Raw genomic sequence first — 26,229 nt, 5'->3', positions numbered from 1 at the left:
GAGGGATCTCACTGAGCTACAGGAGGGAGCCGCAGCTCTGCACCTCATTGGCTGTCGAGCATGAGGTGTAGGGATTTATAAGGTCAACATGGCAGCAGCAGCAAAAAGCATGTCACTAAATATGTACAGAGGGGCTATGAGTGTGTGAGCGTGTGAGTTAGAGAGAGAAAGAGGGAGAGAGGGAGAGAGAGAGAGAGTTGCATGTGCAAGTTAAACATGGCTCAATGAGAGCTCAATGCAATATTACTCTCTTCTCTTCTCTTCTCTTCTCTTCTCTTCTCTTCTTCTCCATACACATGACAGGACTTCTGGGCTGGATTCTCTACTTCTGCTTGGTTTGATCTATGGGCCCTAAGGACTTCAAATAACAGCTGTTACCTCTGACAACCCCCCCCCCCCCCCCCACACACACACACACACACACATGCCATCATCATCATCATCATCATCATCATTATCATCATTACCTTAATTTAAGGGCCGTTGAGAAAAATCCTTATGAGCCAAGGAAGAACATAATACCAGGAGACCACAGCATAAATATAAACGAAACAAACAAGCAAGTCTCGCGTGAAGTCTCGCGTGACTATATGGTAAAATCAACAAGCCTCCACAAGCTCTGCAGGCTGCTCTCCAGTCTCTCTGCTCCCGGAGTCCACGTCGCCTGGGCTGAGATACAGTTACCAGGCAGGAGCGAGCAGGAATTCAGACATTTATTAGCGACTTCTTTCCTGTGCGGGGACTTGGTTTACACTTTTGCACCCGAGTTCGTTTCCGGAGCAGCGTCGAATCAGGTGGGACCGAAGAGAACTTTAAAGTAAGAGTGCGAGTGCCCATCTGGCAGCGATTGTGCCAAAATACCATCAGCCATATGTGTTTGGCGCAAAAATAACATCATCTGTCTTTGTTATTAATAACGCTTTGGGCAGGTTTCGATCGTTAGTTAATCTCGGTATTGCTTATTAATGTTAAAGCGACTCTTTGGTTCTTGGACAAAGTTGTAAGGGTCCAAGTTCATGGTGTGTAAGTTCTGTCAGGGTCCATGTGTGTGTGTGTCTCTCTCTCTCTCTGTTTGCGTTGGTGTGTGTGTGTTGCCTAACCTGTTTCTGCAATTCACCCCATATGATCTGTGGAGGATTTTTCGGGGACAGCCAATAAAATAATTGGAGCTCTCAAGGAGCGTTGGCAGAAGTGTGTGTGACATTAAGTGAACAAATAATTACCCACAGCACACTTTAAAAAAAAAAATCTTTACAGTGTGGTTCTATGACGGGCTCAGAACTTATCAATCATCACAAACGCCCTCTTTTACATTACAGGCCGTATGTCACATTGCCAAATTGTGGAAAATGTTGCGTATTGTTTCTATGAAGCAACTTAAAGGGCAAATCAGGCAAGCAAGAGAGCAAATCAGGGATGGACGGAAGGAAAAGAGGTCATGAAAAGGACAGGAATCGATTTATTTCCTGTTGGTGTTCCTGTAGTGAAACCCCGTCTATCTGTTGACCTTGACTGTGTCCCCGCTGTGACACGTGTGCGCTTGTTGATAGTCAATCTGTCCTGCCGTGTCTTCTGACCGTCCACAGGGGCCATGGCGTTTGTGGGGAGAGCCGTCCAGAGGCTGGTGTCAGCAGTGAGACCCCCCCTCTCCCCTTTGTGCCAGACCAGCGCTCGCACCTACAGCTCCGAGCCCACCAAGGAGAAGAATGTCCCCTATGAGAAGACGCTGAAACAGGAGGAGGGAGGCTCAGCGGGGCCCACCAAACCTCTACCCAGGTAGGCTGCACTGATGGAGGGACGCCAGGAACCTCTACTGAACAGCAGGGTCAAGCTGTGGTAGTTATTGCAGTTTGGCATGTTTTCGCTTTCCGAAATGATAGATAGATGGATCAATGTTCAATTAAATCTACCGTAGTTCTCCTCCTGTCTCAGGTCAGCAGATGCGGTGGTGATCGGAGGAGGCAGTCTGGGCTGTCAGACCGTCTACCATCTGGCCAAGATGGGTCTGACCAACGTGGTCCTGCTGGAGAGGGACAGACTTACTGCTGGCACCACCTGGCACACTGCAGGTAGAGTAACTGTGTGTGTGTGAACCTGCCTCTGGCCTCATTCATCAACCTGCTGCTGTGTGTGACTGCATATTCATGTCATTTCTGGGATTCATCAACAACTTTTCGGTATCAAGATTCCATAACTTAGTCAAACCAATAATGTTTCTACACGTGTGTGTGTGTGTGTTCATTAGGTCTGCTGTGGCAGCTCCGTCCCAGCGATGTGGAGGTTGAGCTCTTGGCACACACCAGGAATGTGATCAGCAAAGACCTGGAGGAGGAGACGGGTCTGGACACGGGTTGGATCCAGAACGGAGGACTCTTCATCGCCTCCAACAAGCAGAGGCTGGACGAGTACAAGCGTCTGATGTCGGTACGTAGAGACGAGTGAGTGGATGGGAAACAGAATGCCGACTGATGACGGAGACAAATATACAACTGATGCTTCTCATCTCCCGTCACCTCCAGCTGGGTAAAGTTTATGGTATTGAGTCCCACGTCCTGACGCCTGCGGACACCAAGGACCTGTATCCTCTCATGAATGTGGATGATCTGTATGGAACCCTGTACGTTCCTAAAGACGGCACCATGGACCCAGCAGGCACCTGTACCACGCTGGCCCGGGCGGCCTCAGCCAGGGGTGCCACGGTAACGCTTAACATCTTCATTTAGTTACACAAATGTTTGATTATCTACTTTGTCACTCCAAGAAAGTTGGATGAGCTGTCAGTGTGTGTAACATTTGCATGTTAAAGGATAAAACAAGCAGCCTGATGAACCTTTATAAAACGTTTTGTGCCTTACATAACTAGTTAAACTGATAAACTGATACTGAAGAAAATGGTTTGCCTTGGTTCTTCAAAGAATGTGTACGTGTGTGAGTATGCAGCACAGCAGGTGGTTCAGGTTCTTCCCCTTTATCTCACACCTTGACGACTCCAACGCCTCACTGGCAGGTCGGCCACCACCGTGTGCATTCAAACTGTTACACGTGATCCAGACAGCCACACACTGCAGCTTTGAGGTCATGAGGCGGTACAATTCGAAACCAAACTCAGTTCCATCTGCTGGTTAAAGACCCAACTGATTTGCAAACACCTTCATTCTTCATTCATCTCTATCTCTATCTGTCTCCACACACTAATCTGACCACAACTGGGGTTAGCATCACAAGTAAATGTCAATGTTTGCTGTCGTTCTGTCTGATCCAATCAGGTGATCGAGAACTGCCCGGTGACCGGTATCCAGGTCCGGGCCGACGACTTTGGAGTGAAGAGGGTGAAGGCAGTAGAGACCTCGTTCGGGACCATCGAGACGCCTTGCGTGGTGAACTGTGCAGGTCAGACGCGATGGAGATCCGTCATCTCATCACGCAAATGACAACACAACTATGGCGCTAAAGTGTGAATAACATGTACAAACACTCAAATCTGCTGAACGGAGGAGAGCGGAGGACAAAAACCGACGCAGCGTTGCAAGTGTCCGTGTGTGAGGCATCGCCCCTCCCGCTCGATCTGTGCCACAAATCATCCGATCGATCGAAACAAAGCAAATGTAGCGATTTTTGAAAGTGTGCCTGTGTTTGCGTTTGCAGGTGTGTGGGCTACCAAGCTGGGGGAAATGGCCGGAGTCAGGGTGCCTCTGGTGGCGATGCACCATGCCTACGTTGTGACGGAGAGAATTGAAGGCATACAGGTCTGAACCCCGACCCTCTTAGTTACTCACTCAGTTTACTGCTGTAAATTCACAAATCCTGGAAATCCTTGAGGCTGTAACTAAATAACTCAAACCCATATCTCCAGTTTACCTTCAGTATCTACACGCTGCTACATTATCTTTTCCACACTGCAGATTATTACTTAACTTATCTTGTGGGCTATAAACGGCTTATTTCTGCCTGTATTAATATGTTAAAGCGGGAAAGAAACAAGTGCCATCACATCCTGATCAGAAAATAACACCAGTGGAAATCCGAACAATGGATTTGTCTCTTTTCGCCTAAAGACACTCATTGGCTCGAGGCTCTCAAATGTGTGTTTGCATTGCTGTATCACACCGTTCCACCGCGGTCAGTGAAAGGTGGATGGGGGGTGGTGGGGGGGCGTTTTGCCCTTTGCCCCCCCCAGCCTACTTCCTCCACCTCTCACAATGCTGCATAACCTTTTAATCATTAAATCAGTCAGGACGCTTATGTAACTCACATTTAGTAACATTCACACTTGATAAAGCGTAATGCTAAATAAGTAAAGCCCTTGTTTCATACATGTAGATTGTGTTTAATGTCTTGTCACTACTGTATGATATGTGCTTATTCATTATATACACACACAGACACACTCTTACATGTGTCAGGCATTAGTATGATGCTTTATGCAGGCATGATCAGAGAAACAGTTAGATCTATTATTTAGCTTCCCCTTGGAAACAGAAATTCCAACATGTGTGCCTGATGTCTACATGACCAACAGGGGGCACTGTGACTCCGTTTACACACTCACACTGATTCTCTAATTGGACATCTTGCTCTGTGTGTGTGTGTGTGTGTGTGTGTGTGTGTGTGTGTGTGTGTGTGTGTGTGTGTGTGTGTGTGTGTGTGTGTGTGTGTGTGTGTGTGTGTGTGTGTGTGTGTGTGTGTGTGTGTGTGTGTGTGTGTGACATGACTTCATGCATGAATCACTGCCCTTTGCTGTTGACAGAGTGTGTGTGTGTGTGTTGTTGTTGTGCGCGTGTGGCTGCAGAGGCCAGTGGTTTGAGCTGCACCACCAGGCTGCGCTGTCTTTAAGAGCAGCGTCACAGGCAGCGCTGTTAGTTTATGTACACAGACATCAGCACACACACACACACACACACACACACACACACACACACACACACACACACACACACACACACACACACACACACACACACACACACACACACACACACACACACACTCAAATGCCATCAGGAAATCTGTTCCCCGGTCATCTAATGGGGTGTGTGTGTGTGTGTTGGAGATAGATGATGATGCTTTTAGATGGGCGGGAGAGAAGAAGATGCTTGCTGATAGTAATGGGTGTACGTCTTTGTGTGTATGCAGCAGAAGAGTGTGTTTAAGTCCTCTGCTCAGTATTGATCTGTTACACAGGCTCACATCACATGCTGCCAGAATGTAATCAGCACAGAGGGGGGAGAGCGAGAGAGAGAGAGAGAAAGGGAGGGAGGGGGGAGAGAGAGAGGGCGAGAGAGAGAGGCAGCAGAGCAAAGGAGCAGTTTGGCTTCTTTTTTTTATTCTTTTTTTTTTTTTTTCAAACGTGTGATGAGCCGTTTTCAAAATGTCAGCTCGTTGGCTGGTATTGGCATTCTTTACCCGGAGCTTTTTTAGCGCAGAGTGAATACAAATCACAAAAACATCATTAGAGTGTTTGTCAGACAGATCCTGCAACAATCGACCAGGACCAAACGTTCCCTGCACTTTATGATGTAAGAAGATTCAGTCGTATAAAGGAAACTGTAATACTGTAAAGATCACAGTAAAGGAACACTATGGATTGATGTGATGTCATTAGAAACATTAATTATACTACAATAAATAGTTTCAGCTCATTTGCTTACTTTTTTCATATTGCTTAATGCTTAAAATCAGTTACTACAAAGCTGTGAAACGATAAGAAGCCTAACTCCAACGCAAACCCAATCAATCTCCATCAGCAGGGGGTGCTACAGAAACTCAATGTATTGATTCCCGTCAGGGGGATAAGAGCTAATTCTGCAGTTTCTAAAGGTTTCGTGAAGACAAAAACGGGACAAAAATGTAACAAATGAGTGAGCCAGCCTTGGCCCCGCCCACATCGATGAGCCATTACACCGCACGCTCCCGTTTAGTGTTCCTGAGTACAAGATTACAATGTTTTCTTTAAAAAAAAAAAACATTGAAGCGTGGAATACCAGGGGAAATCTGGGCGACGTTAAAGGGAAAATGGCCTTTTAACTCCACTGCCAGCTTCCTTTCGTATCAGCACATTTGCCGTCTCTCTCGCGGCCTCGCTGCCGCCTGCTGGAGTGAATTGATTAGCCGGTGGAGAAAATAATCCTAATTTCCGAGGTTGTCGCTCCTTTTGTGTGTGTTAATGTTCTTATGAAATGATTCTTATGAAGTGTTTTCCCTTTTTTTGTCCCGGCTGCTAATCAGGCCGGTGTAAAACTTTCCGCTCCTCTTCTCTCCAATGCAGAACATGCCAAACGTCAGGGACCATGATGCATCAGTGTACCTGCGCCTCCAGGGTGATGCCCTGTCTGTGGGCGGCTACGAAAACAACCCCGTCTTCTGGGACGAGGTAACTGCTCTGTGTGTGTGTGTGTGTGTGTGTGTGTGTGTGTGTGTGTGTGTGTGTGTGTGTGTGTGTGTGTGTGTGTGTGTGTGTGTGTGTGTGTGTGTGTGTGTGTGTGTGTGTGTGTGTGTGTGTGTGTGTGTGTGTGTGTGTGTGTGTGAACAAAGTCATATCACTTACTATCTGTCTTCATTCATTTAAGATCAAACACTGGCGTTGCTCTACGTCTCATTCTGGCCCTTCCTCATTGTCCTCGTCTCGCTTATTTATCCTCTTTGTCTCAAGCTTGTCTGCTTGGACGTCTCGAGCTCGTCTCTCGTCCTTTCACCGCCTTATCGTCTGAAGCTTCCTGGGATAATTCACGCCGGCTCGGCTTCTCTCCACAGACCCGTGGAGTCTTTGTTCTCGCTCTGTCGCTCACGCTCGCTTTGATGTGTGGGAATGGAGTGAGTGGAGTACAGGATGCTCACTGAGTGAAAATGAGCAGGATCGATGCTTGCGGCGGCCATGTAAAAGAGTTAGAGATGGTGTGTGAGATACACAGTGTAGCGTTGTTCAGTGGAATACTGCAGATATCTTTGTTCACAGGAGAGCAGCTCTCTCATCTCTGACAATGAAGTCTTAATCAAGAGCAGAAGTCTCATCATGATGACAACAGGGAGCCTTTCAGTCAGAGCTGAGCGCTTCCCTCCCGCACCAGATTGTATTTATCCCACCTGAAGGCGTCGAGTATGAGTCATGTATTGAACAGCAGGCGAGGACTTCATGCTCTTAACTGCTCCATGAGTTGACGAGAATCCTCTGCTTCATTTTAAACCTATAATCGATTAAAAATGTGCGCAACCCATTATTCGGCTGTATGACCTCACGCTCCAGCCCAGACCGGTGGCGGTATTGCGGCACAAAGTTGGATTGCCAAAGAATATCCATGCAGGAACGTGAAAGACGGTGATGGATATGTGACAATGACTGAAAATGCATCTGAGTTCAGATGTGGAATCACCATTTTGGGGTGAAGTTAGGGAGGAGAACCGCTCAGATCGACGCGGGTGAACGTGTTTGTCCAGATTATGTTGGAGGGAGAGTTTGGAGGCGGGCCTGCGCTGTGTGGCAGCAGTTGTAGGAGCTAAATCGAGCCTTTTTTGGTCCAGCTGAGGAGGAGGAGGAAGAGGAGGAGGAGGAGGGGGCTGCAGGAGTCCAGATGGTTGCAAATTAAAGCTTGGACAAGGAACAGGGAAGGAAGGGTCTGATATGACAGATGTTGATTCCCTGGTGAGTAATAGTTTGACTCAACAGATGCTCCAGGATCACGTGGTGGCTGCAGGACTCGCCTCCCTGTTTGTCTTCTAAAATTAGACATGGACTGGATTTGCTCTCTTCTCGTCCAACAGGGACGGAGCGGAGCACATCCACGCCGTCGCACTCGATTAGCAGACTCCAGATTATGTGATTGTGTATTGATTTGTGTGTGCGTTTCCTCTCATACTCTCGTCAAGACAAACGACAGGATCCTTCTAATTCAATCCATGTCTGTTTCTCAGACACAGACGGGGTCCAATAAATGTCCAATGTTGGCATAAGCGTAAGAAATTCCCCTCCATGTCTAAGTGTGTGTGTGTGTGTGTGTGTGTGTGTGTGTGTGTGTGTGTGTGTGTGTGTGTGTGTGTGTGTGTGTGTGTGTGTGTGTGTGTGTGTGTGTGTGTGTGTGTGTGTGTGTGTGTGTGTGTGTGTGTGTGTGTGTGTGTGTGTGTGTGTGTGTGTGTGTGTGTGTGTGTGTGTGTGTGTGTGTGTGTTCACCAGGTGTCTGACAAGTTCGCTTTCAGTCTGTTTGACCTGGACTGGGACGTGTTCATGCAACACATTGAAGGAGCCATCAACAGGGTTCCAGCTTTGGAGCAGACGGGCATCAAGTCTACTGTCTGTGGACCAGGTACACACACACACACACACACACACACACACACACACACACACACACACACACACACACACACACACACACACACACACACACACACACACACACACACACACACACACAGCTAGACACAGTGGTGCTGCTGGAGCCTCTTATTCAAATGTGTTGCAGCAAGGGATCAAGCAACTTTCATGTCACTTTCTAAATTGCACACATTCTCATTTAAAAGTCAAATGTATTAATCTATAAAACTGTGCCGCCGCCGCTCGCCGCTCGCACGCTGCACGCGCTCATGAATACCAAAACCCCTCCGGCTCTGTGTCATGTTTGTAGAGGAGATGGTTTGATTATCCTCCGAGTCTGAGGTCTGTTTCCTGGCACAGTGGCTTTGTGTGGAACATCCAGAGGAGTTACAGGGATGAATTGGCTTTTTCATCATCGCACACTGAGGCTGGTTTTGGAGAGACGGAGAACGCTCTCACGCAAATGCACGGAGAGGAGAAAGAACAAAAGAAAGGGGAAACCGTCACAGAATGGCGCAATCAGAGGCCTAAGGGGAGATATCGGATGGGGGGGGGACAAATACAGATGAAACGTAGGAGGAAAGAGGAAGTTGCAGGCGGTAAGAAACGGAGGACAAAGTGTAATCGGAAACGAGCCGAGGCCAGAAGTTGAAACGGGAAGACGGGAAAGCAATAAGGATTGTGTGGCCTCCTGTGACCTCGCCGTACAGCTCTGTGTGTGTGTGTGTGTGTGTGTGTGTGTGTGTGTGGGGGGGGGGGGGGGGGGGTCATCTGGGGCTCTACAGCACAGAGAACAGAGCGAAGAAATGGAGATTATTCTGGCTCTGCAGAGTCGCATTCAACTGTGCTCTCGATCTGATAATATGGAATTGGATTGAAACGCTATCGTTGTTTTAATTTGAATCCATGTATTATCAGAAAAACTGGAAAATACTTCCATCTACAGCCCACTTTTCTCTTTTTTTCCCTAATTTGGACGAGTTGGGTTAATTGATCTGAACGGCACGTAAGAGTGTAGCCGTAGCAACCACCTGACCTGTCCCGTCACAGTGTCCAATTAAAGATAATGACGTCTCCAGATTTCCAAGTATAAGTGGGATTATAACACATGAATGAATAAGTAGCCTCTTGTGTTCAGCGTTTGCGTTCTTCTGTCCTCAGAGTCCTTCACCGCCGACCACAAGCCGCTGATGGGCGAAGCTCCGGAGGTCCGAGGTTTCTTCCTGGGCTGCGGCTTCAACAGCGCCGGTAAGTGTTCGTCGCATGAGGTTTGCAAAGGGGGGAAAGAAGCATAGAGAGATGAAGTCACGCTCCAGATTCCCCCAAAAGAGCTGAATTGGGATTGACTTTGGTTGTAATTTAGTTCTCCGGCCCCTAAAATGACCTAAGATGATCTGAGCTAGAAGACGCGTCGACTGCGGTCGTAACCGCGCGCGCACATTCATCCCATCACACCACCGCCGGCTCCAACTGTCGGCACTGCAAGATGGCCCCCCTGTTCATTTCTGTTGTTTATGTCAAACTATGAGCATCTGCGTGTTGAGATGGGGAGATTTGTTCTCCGCATCCTCGTCTGAGCCCGAGGCCGCCAGAGCTTCCCTCTCTCCGCCTGCTGCTGTTCCACTTCACCGTCTCGAGCGTTGTAATTCAAGTTCTCTGTTGCCTCAAACCGTTTTCTGTCCGTCTCTGCACTCAACATCTCTCATTAACTATTTATTATCTGCTCGCAAACCTGCTGCTTACTGCATTTTATTGTTGTTGTTTTGTTTTTCCTTTTTTTTTGTTTTTGTTGCACCATTCTCTGTAAAGCCCAGAGGTTCTTGGGATGAAGACGTGTGAAGCTCTGCAGTATCACAAACATCACACATCACAACAGCTTAAACTTCTTGACCTGCTTGGGTTTATGCTCATTTTAAACGGGCGTCTTAGCTTGTTGCTCATTTGTCCTTCCTGTTCCTGTTCCCCTCTCTCTCTCTCTCTCTCTCCCTCTCTCTCTGTGTCTCCGGCTACGTGGCTGATTGACTCCTGTTCCCTGAAGCTCCTCCATAAATATCACAGATTTATGGCCGTCGAGTGTCACCCTGTGTTTTAATTTTCCCACCCCGTCTTTCGTCTCGTCTCGCTTTTAAAGAAGCCACGTCGATGTTCTCTGTCTGGAGCGGAGCTGGGAGCTTGAGTCCACTAATGGGTGTGAGCTCATCAAAATGGGCGTTGCCTCATAGTGAGGTTGGGCCAAATGCTTCTCACTTGTCAGAGACGCACACACACACACAGCCACACACTCTTCTTATTTGTCCATCCTCTCTTCTCTCAAGTTCATTTTCTCCATAAGCATAAGAACACACACACACACACACGCCTGAGTGGGAACGCGGTGATGATTGACGGTGATTCTGAGACCTCAGTGTGGGAGCCAACAGATGCAAAAAATAATCAATCATGGAGCAGTTTGTAACCTTTTCAGCCTGTAGTTGTTTCCTTTTGCTTCCCGGACTCCTGACCAGTTTCTAGGCGATCAGAAACTCTTGCAGAGTCTTTATGTGTTGCCTGGCAACCTTAACTTACACCCCAGCATCAACACTAACACAGGAGACGTGTGAGGGGAATTTATTAAGTGTGATTATGAGTCTATAATTTGATTTCACTGCTGTACCTCATTCCCAAATGAGCTTCTTCCTTCCCCATTATCTCATTAATGAACGACGCCATTGGTATTCAGCTGTGAGACTGAAAATGAATCGTATCTGCAGGAGCTGCTCCCTGCATCAGCACTCCGGAAGCCGTGGAATTTGGTGGCGCGGGGTTAAAGTCGGTGACGCAAATCAAAGAAGGACCTTGATATCCCTCCTCCTCTCGTCGCGGCTGCACTTTGAGAGCGAGCTGAGGACAAAGAAGAGGCGTGTAAAGAGAAGCTAGAATGAATGCTTATAATGTGAAAGAAGAGATGATACGGAGGGAAGGAGAGATGGAGGGAAGGACAGCAAGTAGCTCTGAGTTTCACTGTTTCATTGGGAATGCCTGGATGACAGCGATGGAATGTTTAAGGTTACAAGTATGAAAGACGAGTCGCACAGATGCATGAGACAGACGCAAGTACATCACACACACACACACACACACACACACACACACACACACACACACACACACACACACACACACACACACACACACACACACACACACACACACAATGAGAGAGCGATAGAGAAAGGGATGGGGGGAAACATGGACGCTGTCAGGACCGTCAAGGCCGATCGAGTCGAGTCGCCATTTATGATATTTTTTCTCTGCAGCTGTAACTCATGATAAGCGCCACATTAATGTGAAATGTGTGTGACAGTGCAGCGTCTCTGCTGCGGCTTCAAGGAAAGGTCAGAATGAAAACGCTCATCTAGAATCCCCAAACGCCAAGAAAGAAGATGTCATGAGTGTATTGGACTGTTCAGGCGGTGTATGTGTGCGTGAGTTACACACACACACACGTACACACGTTATGCTATATATGTTATTGTAGATTTTGAGGTGGCGCCGGATCATATTCTCAAAGTGAATACAGTAAAAAAGACAACATTATTTTGCGGCCTTAGATGACCATTCAGTCTGCTCGCCCTGCACTAACACCGTGTCACCACTAGATGTCAGCAGAGATTGAGGACAGTACCGTTCCGGGTGTTGGGAGACGATTTCAATGAAGGTTGGTGGTCAGGTTAGAAATGATCCAGAGAAGAATCCGTTAAAGTTTGTTCCCGGTCAGCCTGATGGTGGCGCTGTAGTAACAACTTCTATGTTTTGGCTTATAACTTTTAAACCGTGAGTCATAGGATCACCACATGGGGTCCATCCGCATTTCATAAGAAACACAGCCTTTTGTGCCAAACTAGATTCATTAGATCACCGCCCCCTGTTGGTCGCCTCTTGGGAGAGCTCCATCATCCCTCTCAGCTCCGCCTGGCATCCCTCCGCATCCCTCCACTCCTCCGTTCTGTCACCCCGCCATTTCTGATGTCCGTCCAGATATGGCCGCCGGAGTAAACGGCGAGCGTCACGATGACAGATGCAGAGGAGGGAAGCAAGGACACGGATTCTTGTGCCGAGGCATTTTGATGATGTCGCCCTCCTAACAATTCCAAACGCATCCTCGCTTAATGTAGACGCGTGAAGCCTTCAGAGACGCGGCGAGAAAGCGCAGCGCTAAAAGGCGGCGAGTTATCAAGGCAGCAGGAGGATGAGGAGGGTTTAGGATGGGATGGATGGATGAAAGGCTGGATTGTATGTTTGCATGGTTGAATTAAACGCACTGCGGCAGCCATTGGTGCTGATGAGGTCCGATTGCTCACGGGGGCCTGGAGGAAAGGTCAGATGATGGAATGAGGGTCAAAACCATCCTGACATGGCAGCTCTGGGCGAGGCGGGACAATAAATGCTTCTCTTCTCTTCTCCTGCTCCATTTGAGATGGAAATACACTGTAGGTGCTTTTCACACACACGCCACATCGCTGAGCTTTAGTTTCATTAAATGTCTACATCCCTTCCGGATAAAAGCTTCAACCAAACGAGCCAATGTAAACACAGAGATCCGCATATTCACTATGGAACGTTAAATGTTAAATATTCCTAATCTCTTTTTAATTTGCTCCCATTTGCCTTCTTTTTCGTGACTTTATTCCCTCCGTCCTTCCTTCCTTCAGCAACGAATCATGAATCTCGCAAATCCACCAAATGGAGTGATACAGGATGAACAAAGAGACTTTTCTCCCCCTCAGCAACACGACCTTTACTTTGAAAACGCTTTTCACTGCACAGACACGGTGGAGTACTTTTTCCACTGCGATTCTGCTTTAATATTAACAAATGATTGAGTCACTCGTGGGTTAATTTGCACGTTTACATGTGTGTGTTTTGCAGGAATGATGCTGGGAGGCGGTTGCGGTCGAGAGCTGGCTCACTGGATCATACACGGCCGCCCTGAAAAAGACATGTACGGCTATGACATCAGGTATGTGGAAGCGAACACACACATACACACACACACACGCACACACGATGGCCTATCCGTGTGCCTGTGACTGCACATTAACACGTCACATCCTCCCATCATGTGTGAACCGTGCCTCCCCGTCTGTCGCAGGCGTTTCCATAACTCCCTGACAGACAACCAGCAGTGGATCAGAGAGAGGAGCCACGAGTCGTACGCCAAGAACTACTCTGTGGTCTTCCCCTTTGACGAGCCGCTGGCCAGCCGAAACATGAGGAAGGACCCTTTCCACCAGGTACCGGCAGGGTTTGGATCCCCAGTACATAAGCTTGATTTATGGGGTAGAAACGTTGCACAAATACACACGTTACACACTGCATTAGTGTCCCGCTCACGCCTCCTCCACATCCGATGATCGTATAGAATCTTTCACCCGTCTGATACAGTTGATGAATGACCTTGGTTTTGTGAAGCCGGTTCGGTTCGGTAAGCAGGTTTTTTATCTGCGGTCACTGTGAAAGAGCGTGGGAAGAGTTGAGAATGCCGGTTTGGTATTTAAACACTTAAGAGGCCTTGTGGAATCTTTAAAAGTCGTTCTTACAGCTGAGAGGAGAGAAGATCTCGACCCCAAACATAAAAGAACCCGGTGGACCTAATGGAGACGTCTCTATTCACACCAGCTCTCATCCTCCATCACTCTCCTGGGCTTGTGGCCTTTTGGGACTCGCTCTCTTTGTCTCCTCGACTGCCTTCCTCCCTCCCTCCCGTCCTGCAGCCGTTCATTCTTCCCCATGTCTCCTTCTCTGCAGTGCCTCTGCCAACGACCTTCGCTCGTCGCCTCTTGTCTGTCTGACGTCCTGGCGTCGCTTCCTGCTCCGGTCACAATGCGGCGCGGATTGGTTTTGTCCTCGCTCTGCATTCAGCCGCCACAGGCGTTTGACACCATAAGTGGCACGTTTGCGTTCCCTTAATTAGCCTCCGTGACTTCAGACTCTGATTGGCTTAGAAAGACAGAAACGTGGTGAAAGAGTGAATCAACACAGTCACGCTTTGATCTTTCAAACATCTTTCATCAAGTATTAATCGAAGATGTAAACAAGTCCTTTGGCCCAGGAAGTCTGTCCATGCTTCCCATCTTCTACCTTAGTGAAGCTAAGATGGCTTGGGTTTGACTTCTCATCCTCTCACCTCAGTTCTTGAGGCATCAGCGATTCCCTGGTCTTTCCTCGTTCAGAGAGCACTTATCCCACGCTGCCGTCTCATTTATTTAATATGAATCTCCGCTGACGTGACTATAAATGATACACTCAGCCCGGGCGTAGCGGCACGTTCTCGGCTGCCTCGTCCTCCTTTAACGTGACTGTAACTCTTGACAGACGTTTCCAACATATCTTATACATTAGTGACCCACTTAGCCTGGATTTTCTGTCAGGCTTCTCTTCCCTAAGTGACTCCTTGCCCCCCTGTTCACACATGCACGCAATCTCATCCAACAAATTGCCGTCGCACAAACAGCATTAACATTCAGTGTTAAAGTGTATTTTGTTGCCTCGACCATAAACCCTCATGTGTCCAAATGCACAATTTAACCAGTAACCAGGCATGAATGGCTGATTTCTCTGGATGAGTGGTCGAATCTGTTTGTTTTGGACGGGATCTGACCTTTGAACTCTTCACAGTGACTCCTTTTGTATTTTGAAGGATCCGTCGATGAACGTGTTGTACACAGGCTTCCTGCCCTGCACACACGCTGCCATGTAGAGGACTGAATCCCTCCCTCACAGCTTTCTCCCGCCAGCACAAATGGCTCTAATTTGCATGGCAACAAGTGCAAGGTCCGCTATTACTATGCTATGTTCCTGTATAATTATGCCACAAGCTTCCATTCCAGCCAGCATTGAAAGGAGACAAATAGCTGCTCTCAGGTAGACGGACAGCGCTGTCCCTGTGACACAGGGTTGGTCCAACCCGCCGCCGCGAGCCCACTAGAACCTTGCTCATCACTCACCGAGCGCCATCACCTAGCAACTGGCCTCCGTGCTGTTGCAGAGCCTGAGAAAGATGGAGGAGTGGCGGAAAGAGGATGGGGTGGGGAAAAAAAAACACGGGGAGGAACAAAAAAGGTCTAATTATTATTTTGAGAAATGAGCGTTTTGTTAGAGCCAGCAGCTCGGGGTCGCAGTCACGACGGCGAGTATATCGCTTTGCCAAGGGGGGGGGAGGGGCTCATAATGAGATGGTCTACTTTTAGCGAAACGTGATAATTTGCGAGGAGGAACAGGCCATTCTGACGCCATTCTGCTGCTGCTCAGGCTCAGGCGCTTTCTCCACCTCGGTATCAGGGATTGTAAATATAGCTCCGGTGTGGGTAGTTTTGGCAGGAGACAACTAGCTGCCTGCTAGGAGGAGAGCATCACACGGCGTACCGTACCTACCAACTGTGGGCGACTGTCAGTTTAATAAGGACGGCCAAACGGCTCATTTGAATGCCACTCAAGAAATCAGCGATTGAGAGTGTGACAGAAGTTACTCTCACCTCGGATCAATCCCTGTTTGACCCCTGCTTAGTTTTTGCATCCACCAATCATTGCTGTCAATATTGTAACTCAAAGCCAAAGAGCCCTTGGCGAGGATGTACGCAGACATGTACGCAGACATGTACGCAGACATGTACGCAGACATGTACGCAGACATGTACGCGTTCAAATCAGTCCAACCCAAAAATGCATACTTATGATTTCAATACGTCTCAAATGTACCAATCCTTGACACATCTGCATTCTGTCTGATACCAGCACACGTGAACAGCTCTCCTCTGTGTGTGTGCTCTGAGTGCTTATCTTGTTTCCGTGTTTGCGTGTACGTCCGTGTGTGTGTGTGTGTGTGTGTGTGTGTGTGTTCGCAGGTGCTGACGGAGCAGGGCTGCGTGTTCCAGGAGAGACACGGCTGGGAGAGACCCGGCTGGTTCAACAAAGACGGATCCGCTCCCGTGAGACGCACAAACTCGCACAATACAGATGAACCTATATCCATAAAGTGTGTGTGTGTGTGTGTGTGTGTGTGTGTGTGTGTGTGTGTGTGTGTGTGTGTATAGTGTATAGACGCCTGGAACGACAAACAAGTTTCTGATGTTTCCAAAGTCTTTCTGAAGCATAGATATTGTTTCTGCTGCTATCAAAATGAGTCTGAAACTGTCTGCTTCTCTTGTGGTAATGCTAAAGGTCAAAGGTTACGATTACTACGGCGCCTACGACATCAAGAGGAATCAGAACTACAAATACAACGACCTGCTGGGCAAAGAGTACACCTTTGACTTCCCCCCGCACCACGATGTGGTAAGACTCGAGTGTGTGAAGGATCTGTAACTGCAGGTCAGAGACGCACACACTCTTAATAAATAAATATAATAATAATAATAATAATGTAGCGAGTTAGAAGAAAGCACACAACAAGCATAGAACCCAAATCCTAGTGTTTCATAACTGTGACGGTGTGTTCAAGGACATTTGGAAGAACAATATCACCTTTGAATCTTGGGAGAGGACCAGAACATGTAGTTCAATGTGTGTTTGTGTTTGTGTGTGTGTTTTGAATGGATATCACGTCACAGATCAAGAGCGAGTGTCTGTCCTGTCGGAGCGCCGTGGCCGTGTTTAACATGTCCTACTTTGGGAAGTTCTATCTCACCGGACGAGATGCCAAGGAGGCTGCTGATTGGCTGTTCAGTGCCGATGTCAACAAGAAGCCGGGTCAGTGTCACCGCCGCTCGCAAAGCAAACACACACACCCACACATACACTTGCGTAGATCACTGGCTCTTCCTCAGTGAGTGGGGTCACGCTTGCTCAGAGGTTATTTCAGGCTCCATTTACACCATTTCATGTAATGTGACAGAATGAATCACCGTTGATGACAGAGCTCCTTTTCCTCCCTGATTCAATCACTCCATACACAATAATCACAGCCATGCCAAACTTTCTGAGAAATATATTGTCTGCATAATGAAACGATGATGTTCTTAGTGGCTTTCAGCTGTTCCCTTGGTAACTGTTGAAGGGAAAATGAATATGAACAGTGTCTCTGCTCGCATGTTGGCTACTGATCTGTAGGCAAGTCTTTAGAAAGTAGAGTTGTTATTCACACACACACACAGAAAAGACACACACCTTCTGTTTTTGTTTTCTTCTGACCCTGTGTGTGTGTGTGTGTGTGTGTGTGTGTGTGCAGGCTCGACTGTGTATACCTGCATGCTGAATAAGATGGGAGGGGCGGAGGCGGACATGACGGTGAGCAGACTGGAGCCCGGCGCCGCCAACCTGCCCCTGACACCGGAGTCCAACGGTGAGGGAAGAACGAGGGAAAGTATTTCTGTAGTTTGGCATGGGGTTCAGTGGTAAAAAGGATGAAACCCGCAAAGTTTCCAAAAAGAACAGAACTTTTACCTCCTTTACCCGTCGACCACACCAGGATGAGACGCGGCGCTAATCAGCGAAGCCGCCGCTGTGCAGCCATCCTTGATTAGGCCATCAGAGGAAAGGCTGTTAATCAGTATGAGGGTCTACAGCTCGCTCTCTCTCTCTCTCTCTCTCTCTCGCTCTCGCTCTCTTGCTCTCTCTCTGGCCCCATTTGATCTCTCAACTCTATTCATCACTTTGTCTTTCTTTTTCCTTTTCTTTGTGACGCTGGCAGGCATTGATCATTGCGTGTTTGCGTCTTATTAAGCTGTCACCCGTGCATCACCTCGTCTATTAAATGCTCGTTTTCATTCTGCCGTTGCTCCACTGAATATTGCTTTTTGTTCTTCCGTTGTCGCCTCCGCTCTATTGACGTTCCTGAGAACTGCTTCCATTGTCAGGCGATTACTCTGTCGCTCGTCTCTCTTCTGCGTGTGTTGCCCGATGTCTGCATGTCTCACGCGTTCGTCTGTGTCCTCCAGGCGACGCGTACTACCTGGCCATCGGAGGCGGCGTGGCGGAACACAACTGGAACCACATCAGGACGGTTCTGCAGGACCGAGGCTTCCAGTGCGAGCTGACGGACCGCTCGGAGGACATGGGCATGATCAGCGTCCAGGGACCCAAGAGGTGGGGACGGAAATGATGGAGGAGGGACATTAACGTGATTGATATGCAGGCGTGGAGATTATGGGGGGGAGGAGGAAGAGGAGGAGGAGGACGGGGTAACGGATCGCTCTGAACGCACAGGTTATGAACTGCACATGGTGAATATGCTAAGATAGCGGGCCGAGAGCCAAACAGTCGGGTCGTGGACGGACGAGTAGTTTGATCGATCGCGGGAGGTTAAGTGCCTGTTCTCCAGTCACGAGCATAGTCGACGTACGGAGACACGAAAGAGACAAGGACAGGGAGAGAGCAAGAGAGGGAAGAGGAGAGGGGGAGAGAAGGAGGCTCAAGGACAAATCTGCAGTTTAACACGGCCACTTTATGAGTTTATAAGTCAAAAACAGACTTTTATAGATACAAAATGGTTGCAATCGTCCTCTTTTATAACTCTTCTCCTCCTCGCGGGTCTAAAACTGTTGGTGAGTGAGTCCGACCTGCTGACGTCAATGAGTTTGCGTCTCTTTCCTCTCTCCATCCCTTTGTTCTGACTCACACAGCCGGCCCAGGATTCCTCCATCTCTCACGGTTCTCAATCTGTGAGCTCCCCCGCCTGCCCCCCTCTCCTGTCTTCTTCTTCTTCTTCATCTTCTTCTCTGATACCAGCGGCGGGGGTCAGGCCGCACTGTGTGGGCTGCGGTCGATCGCTCCTTCCTCTCCTCCGGGCCTTAAAGTTTGGCGCCGGCTCGCTCTTCGCCTCTCTCGACGCCTCGTCCAGCGTTTGCACTCCTCCTCTCTTTCTATTCGGGACTTTCTCCCCCTTTTCTCGGCGTTCCGCCCTCCGTACTTTTACTGCTCACGTCAAACCAGGAATGAGTGTGTCACCGACGTGTGTGTGTGTGTCTGTCTCTTATCTCACAGTGATGTAATGACTCTTCTGACCCCCTTAAAAGCGGTAGAAGCAAATGTAAAATGACACAGTTTATGGAAAGGAGAGTTTTTTTCTGTGTCTGCCTGAATCCGTCTGGTTGGTATTCCCAGCCGAGCCGAGTCACTGATGTGCCGCTCGTCCGCGCAAAAGCTGCCGCGGCACGTTTCGAAAGCGTAAATAAGCAGAAGATGAAGAAGATAAGAGGAGGAGATTCTGTTCTGGAACTCCTGTTGTGTCTGCACAAAGGACTGAAACTGAGATGGAACTTTAAGGGGGAAAAAAAGACGTGTTGCACAGCTCGAGATGCAACGATTCAGGCTCTCTCTGTGTGTGTGTGTGTGTGTGTCGTCTTTGTGCATGTGTGTGTTTCCCACTGAGGTTTGAGGCGCTAATTAGTCCAAATATCACACGGCTGCTCGACGGCCCAGCAGGCACGGCGCCTCTTTTTTGTTTTGCTTCGTTCTCCGACGTTCTTCTTCGTCTTCCTTCCTGCTCTCCCGCCCTCGTGAACAATCTCAGCATCCCCCCCCCCCCCCACACACACACGCACACACACACACACACACACAAACACACACACACACCCCACCCCCCACCCCGCTGGTAATGGAGTGACATGTTGAGAGCTCCAGCACTTAAGGACAATACACTGCGAGTGTGTGCGGCCTTCAAGGACGTAATCACAAACCTGCAAATCCTTTTGTTGTTTCATTTTATGCGTTTATTGTGGCTCTTAATTGTCTCCTCGAGTGAATCTGGCGTGTGCGGAAACAGAAACACACACACACACACACTCTCAGAAGTTCTCTCAGACTAATCTATTCCAAACGTGACCTGAATCCTCTCCAGTTTACCCTTTTTTTTCATTTTTTTGCCACCATGGCCGCCTGCCACGGCGTTACGAAAATATCTCTCAGCAACGCCCTCACGCTTCACATTCACCAGGCGCCCACGCACAAATATGTGAGGAGACGTACGCTAAAGTTAACCTGTTTGTCTGGTGACTCATCTTTATGTAATATTGAATGTGTGTGTGTGTGTGTGTGTGTGTGTGTGTGTGTGTGTGTGTGTGTGTGTGTGTGTGTGTGTGTGTGTGTGTGTGTGTGTGTGTGTGTGTGTGTGTGTGTGTGTGTGTGTGTGTGTGTGTGTGTGTGTGTGTGTTGGGGCGGGTGAAGGAGCTGGTAAGCCACAACCGCTTCTGTAGGTGTCAGTGTGTCAGATTACAGGTTTGGATTTTAAAGTTAGCGGAGAACCATCAACAATTCAATTTAAGGGTTAATTTACACCCAAATCGGATCTCATTTGTGTGCAGAACCTCGGTGAAATGTTTACAAATGTACAGATTGTGTGTGTGTGTGTGTGTGTGTGTGTGTGTGTGTGTGTGTGTGTGTGTGTGTGTATGCTGGGTTAATCCAAGGTGTCTGTGTTCAAATCCACCCAACCCGTTCGACAGTTGGTGACTTTGTGTGCGCTTGTTTCTCTCACGCTTGTACAGCCGGGAGGTGCTTCAGGAGGTGCTGGACACCGACCTGAGCAATGAAGCGTTCCCTTTCTCCACCCACAAGGTCGCTAAGGCAGCAGGGCATCAGGTGAGAACACACACACACACACACACACACACACACAGTACTTCGGATCACATCTACAGTAATTGGATTTGGTGCTTTTGTCAGCCGTGCTTGTTAAATAAGAAAGTAGTTAATTAAAAGAGGTTTGTCTGAGAGTTTGAGCTGTTATAGTGTGTGTGTGTGTGTGTCTGTGTGTCTGTATGTATGTATCTGTGTGTTTATCTGTGTGTGTCTGTATGTATCTATGTGTGTATGTATCTGTGTGTGTGTGTGTGTGTATGTATCTGTGTGTGTGTGTGTGTGTGTGTGTGTATCTATGTGTGTATGTATCTGTGTGTGTGTGTGTGTGTGTGTAGGCAGATGGCACGTCTCGCATACTCAACATACTAGGTGTCACGTCCGTCCACATTCTTCCTCTTCTTCTTTCTCTCCCTCACACGTCTAATGAAAGAAAATGCAGAGAGAAGTGCAGTTAATTGTGTGTGTGTGTGTGTGTGTGTGTACACAGATGAGAGCAAACTCTGCGTCACACTCCGGCTTGAACTGCTTGATGCTGCAGTGATCGCAGACGGCGTCTTTTTCACCGCTCTGCAGGAGTGTGTGTCTGAGTGTGTACATGGATCGTGTCTGCGTATGTGTCTGCATGTGTGTGCTGTGTTCCAGCTGGTTGTTGGCTTGTGTTTGGGTGACATTTTAATGGCTGCACTGCTGTGAGAGCAGAGCTCTCTCTCTGCCCTCTGCTCCTCTCAGAGCTCATTAAATTCTCTCCGGCTCTTCGCACCAACCGGTGCGTGCGTGCGTGCGTGCGTGCGTGCGTGCGTGCGTGCGTGCGTGCGTGCGTGCGTGCGTGCGTGCGTGCGTGCGTGCGTGCGTGCGTGCGTGTCGGCACGGCAGGTTATGAATCAATGTTTAGACGCCTGAATGTCTCATATGTTTATGTCTTGTGCTCTGTATCGCTTTCCGATGCACGTCTTTGTGAGTGTCAGGCGAGTGTGTGTGTGTGTGTGTGTGTGTGTGTGTGTGTGCGCTAAAGGAGCCATATTACACAAAATGCCTTCTCTTGCCCTCCTGCACGTACTGCACGTAACTCAGTCATACTCGTCTGTAACAACCTGGAAGATGCAAAATGATGAAACCCTCTGGATCCTGCAGGCCTGTGTGTTCCAATGATGCAAACATAGAAACATTGCGTTGAAAACCATAATTCCGTGCTGTCAGCAAGGGACCTCCTGCACATTTACATGCCTGAAGATAAACACACTTGAATATGTGACTGTCAGTGGAGTTAAGGTGTGTATATATAATAATATATAGTTGCAGTTTAATCATGCAAATGTCAAAGTGCCTGTAAAGTCACGACAAACAAAACGTCTCCTAATCAAACGTCACATCAGTCCAGCAGGTGGTTGGACGCCACATTACTGTGACAGCCCCTTTGTGGGCGGAGCTGTGGCTCATTTGCATACTGCCAATGCCCCCACCAAACACCAACGCTGCAAAAGACACTAACTCATATTTACACAGCAAAGGAAACTAACCGAGAGCAGAACATGGCTGCTTGGTCTTGGCCTTCACGCCGGCTCCTCCCCAGCATTTCCTGACTTGCATATGGGGCTCAGGGTGAACCCTCGCTGTCCAGATGGTCAGGCTGTCTCTGCGCCCACTGGGGGGTGGGGGCGGTTGGACATTTCTCTCGCCTCGCTGTTCTCTTCCCTCTCCATAACCTCCATCGCCCACTTCCTCTGTTTCCTCTGCTCTGTGTACCCTTTTCCTGCCTTTCCTTATCCCATCACATCTCTGGTTTTCCTCTCTCCTCTGCATCATAAAGGCAGATTGGAAGCCTTCTCCATGTTCCATAGCTCGCTCCTCTCTGGTTTTTGTCCACCTTGGTAAGTGAGCGCCGGTTCTATTCCCCTCTTCAGGTCCGAGCCATGCGCCTGTCGTTTGTCGGGGAGCTCGGCTGGGAGCTTCACATTCCCAAAGACTCTTGCCTTCCAGTGTACAACGCTGTCATGGCCGCCGGTGCCAAGCATGGCATCATCAACTCAGGCTACAGGGCCATCGACTCCCTCAGCATAGAGAAAGGTGCGCTACCATCATCATCATCATTATTACTATTGTCAGCGTTATTATCATCATCATCTAATGAGCCTTTGTTCTCTTCTCTCTCTCTCTCAGGGTACAGACATTGGCACGCCGACCTTCGCCCTGACGACACGCCCCTGGAGGCGGGGCTTGCGTTCACGTGCAAGATGAAGAGCTCCATCCCGTTCCTGGGCCGCGAGCGTCTGGAGAAGCAGAAGCAGGAGGGGCTGAGGAGGCGCATCGTCTGCTTCACCATCGACGAGTGAGTCAGAGAAACGAAGCATTACTTAGAAAATTAGGCTTTATAATGTTGGGACTAGTGCTGTCAGGCGATTAAAAAACTTAATCTAATTATTTACAGGATTTGTAATTAATTAATCTAATTAATCGCATTTTAATCACGGTAGCACTAGCACCCGTAACAGTGGAACTTGTCTGGACATGTTTAGCATTTAAGTGATACGTCAGACTGGAGCAGCTTCGGTGATAAGAAAACTTTTTTTTACAAAAACTGCAAATCACCACGTTCTTATTGATAGTCCCGTCTAAGTTCTTTTTAAAAATAAACTTGCCGTTCAAAGGCCCTAGTAACGATTTACTCGCACCGCTCCCCTGAGTCGCGTCCATGTTTGTTGTTACACTGCCTTGTTTGTTTGCCTAGCGACGCAAGCAGGAAGTGGCGTAGCACTGCCAAGTAGTTAAGTGAAGTAATGTTATCTTGATGTGTGCTCCGTGTGTTCCCTCACCTGCCAGGAAAGTACCCATGTTCGGTCTGGAGGCCGTCTTCCGTAACGGCGTCCCCGTCGGTCACCTGCGACGTTCTGAGTACGGCTTCTTCATCGACAAGACGATAGGATACGGATACATACGCAACCCTGACGGCGGAGTGGTAAGGGCCCTCAACACACACACACACACACGTTGAGTAAAGCTGCTATAGTGCAAGAGAGCAGCAGTCTTTTAATCTGATGCCCTGCTCATGGGCTGAGGCAGTCCCTGGAAGTGAGAGTTGATACATTGATACAGATTGAGGCAGATTGCTTCCCTCAACACAATCGGGTGCTATCGGCTATTTGTTTAACATCCATCCTTGAGTCGTGACCAGAAAAACGATGCAGGCGTACACACACACACACACACACACACACACACACACACACACACACACACACACACAGCTGAACGTGGCTTTAGAGGCGTGATTATAGGGGATGTTTGAGATCTATTTCTGCTCAGCACCGACTAATTAGTAAGTTGATATTTGTGCACAGTTCTGCTCAGAGTACTGCAGTAACCAGATCAGTACTCAGGGGGCAGTATAGGGTCGGCCCAGGCTGTTAGCTGCGCAGAGCATCGAACAGATTGCGGCCCCCTCTAAAGCCTTTAGTATGGAATAATGCTCGTAAAAAACTAAGTGGTAATGAGAGAGGTAGTGTGTGTGTGAGAGCGAGAGACAGTCACAGATCAGAGAGAGAGAGAGAGAGCTGGAGGGGGGAGAGAGAGCGAGCTGGAGGGGGTGGAGAGAGAGAAAATTAGCTCTCTGTGTTACGAGGGAGCTGACATTGACTCACGAGTGACTGAATGGCTTTCGGCGTTTTATAACTCCGGCGCCGTTCTGTTCCCGCTCCCTCGTGTCGGATACCAAAGCTGTGAAATTGTCTGTTCTGCCGTTTGTGGGGGGCGGACGTCGCAGATTAATTGGGCATTTGATTTTATTCTCCTAATCTTCTGTCTGTGCTCGGGTAAAAGTTCCCGCCGCTCCCCCGTTTACACTCGTTCGATTAGCTGCGACAAAACCAGGGAAGAAGCATCACTCCTCAGGCCTGAAGCAGGGATTTGAACCCAGGACCCTGGTCACCGTCCCGTGATTCACAACGCCTTCCCTGCTCTCTCTGTTCTTCATCAGGTGAGCCCTGATTTCGTCAGGAGCGGCGACTTTACCTTGGAGAGGATGGGCGTGACCTACAAGGCCAAGGCCCACCTCAGGTCGCCCTTTGACCCCGAGAACAAACGCGTCAAGGGGATTTACTCCTGAAGAGAGGGAGAGCGCAGAAACACACCGTCATGCCTTTGTGGGTGAGCGAGGCCAAGGGGGGGATCCGGCCCCAACACCCAACTAACAGTCTTAAACACAGAATCTGATTTGATCTAAAGAGAAGATATAACAGATAGAAAGATGCTAATGTGACTTATTGGCTCCGTTTCAGGGCGAGCTGCTGTGCGTTTACACACCCATCATGTTCTCATGTGAATAGTATAGTTTTATATCCTGATCTTTAATATACTAACATACAGTACTGTCAAGTGTAGCAGCGTACAGCAGAGCTTTAACTGTGCCTTTCAAAATAAGACGACTTTTAATCAGAAGTTTGCTTAATTGGTTAAACTTTTTTTATTATTTGTTTGAAGGAGTTTTTAAAGATTTCTTTTTTTTTTATTTCAAATCGTTATCTATCATTATAATTTTACATTTTCTCTTAAAAGTAGACTTTTTTTTAACAAATCCTTAAACTTAAAAAGACAATCATCAAAGTTGATTACACACACTTGCATGGATGAATGAATTGCAGCCAAAAAAGTGTGTGTGTGTGTGTGTGTGTGTGTGTGTGTGTGTGAGAGTGAGAGTGTGATCACTGATTACTCCTCAGCTGTGCGTTGCTGCATTGTCAGTGCGCAACGTTTCCTAACTCAGAGTGATTTGTTGATTCTTCCCAGAGGGCCGTTTGTCATTGTAATGGTTCCACTCAGGAGGAGCTCAGGTTAACAAAATGATTTATGTGGCTAATGTGAACCCCGGTGATAAAACACCACTGTAGCTGTTTGTGTGATCATTTGTCTTCCCTCCTCAGACTGATGCGATGTCCTGCAAATGTCTCAATGAAACAGGTGAAGTCAGCGTCTCGGTTGATAACGGTATGAATTTGTCTGTGTTTAAAATTGTGTGTAACGGTGCGGTCAATGCGTTTTATATACAAGTGGTGTGAAAGCAAATACAGGCCAGTGAAAAAGCACACAAGAGCTAAAAAAAAGTAACTTAATCACCAGAGGGATGTGATGATTGGTCCAAATGTAATCTTAATGTGTAGAGTCCAAAAATGTTTATGTACACACACATTTGTGTTGAAATGGTGAGATTTCACACGCAGGAACACTGTGAGGACTAACGGGCAAAGCTAATGATGCAAAAAAATTGGTTAAGTACAAAACAGTGTATTTTTGTTCAGATTGGTTTATATTTATTTGCAATGTGATTACCAGTGAAATAAACAAATCCAATAACAGCTTGTGTTTTGTTTGTTATT

The 26,229-nt window shown here is 48.1% G+C and overlaps 1 protein-coding gene across 1 annotated transcript; it reads left to right on the top strand.

Moving 5' to 3' along the window:
* Positions 1-605: 605 nt before the first annotated feature.
* Positions 606-26,208, top strand: sardh (sarcosine dehydrogenase). Its single transcript, XM_076163776.1, has 22 exons — positions 606-817; positions 1,587-1,776; positions 1,933-2,069; positions 2,246-2,424; positions 2,520-2,699; positions 3,267-3,390; positions 3,646-3,746; positions 6,266-6,370; positions 8,165-8,294; positions 9,467-9,553; positions 13,214-13,304; positions 13,437-13,578; positions 16,189-16,272; positions 16,505-16,618; positions 16,894-17,032; positions 17,511-17,624; positions 18,220-18,367; positions 20,770-20,863; positions 22,765-22,927; positions 23,021-23,189; positions 23,681-23,816; positions 24,834-26,208. Exons 2-22 carry the CDS (start codon positions 1,592-1,594, stop codon positions 24,960-24,962), a joined length of 2,751 nt encoding a protein of 916 aa, XP_076019891.1. The 5' UTR covers positions 606-817; positions 1,587-1,591; the 3' UTR covers positions 24,963-26,208.
* Positions 26,209-26,229: the final 21 nt, after the last annotated feature.

The sequence above is a fragment of the Genypterus blacodes genome, unplaced genomic scaffold (genome assembly GCF_046128005.1).
Source record: "Genypterus blacodes isolate CSIRO-AG114 ecotype Tasmania unplaced genomic scaffold, CSIRO-AGI_Gbla_v1 ptg000133l_1, whole genome shotgun sequence".
NCBI classification, from domain to species: domain Eukaryota; kingdom Metazoa; phylum Chordata; class Actinopteri; order Ophidiiformes; family Ophidiidae; genus Genypterus; species Genypterus blacodes.
This window is presented reverse-complemented; position numbering and strand designations above follow the sequence as displayed.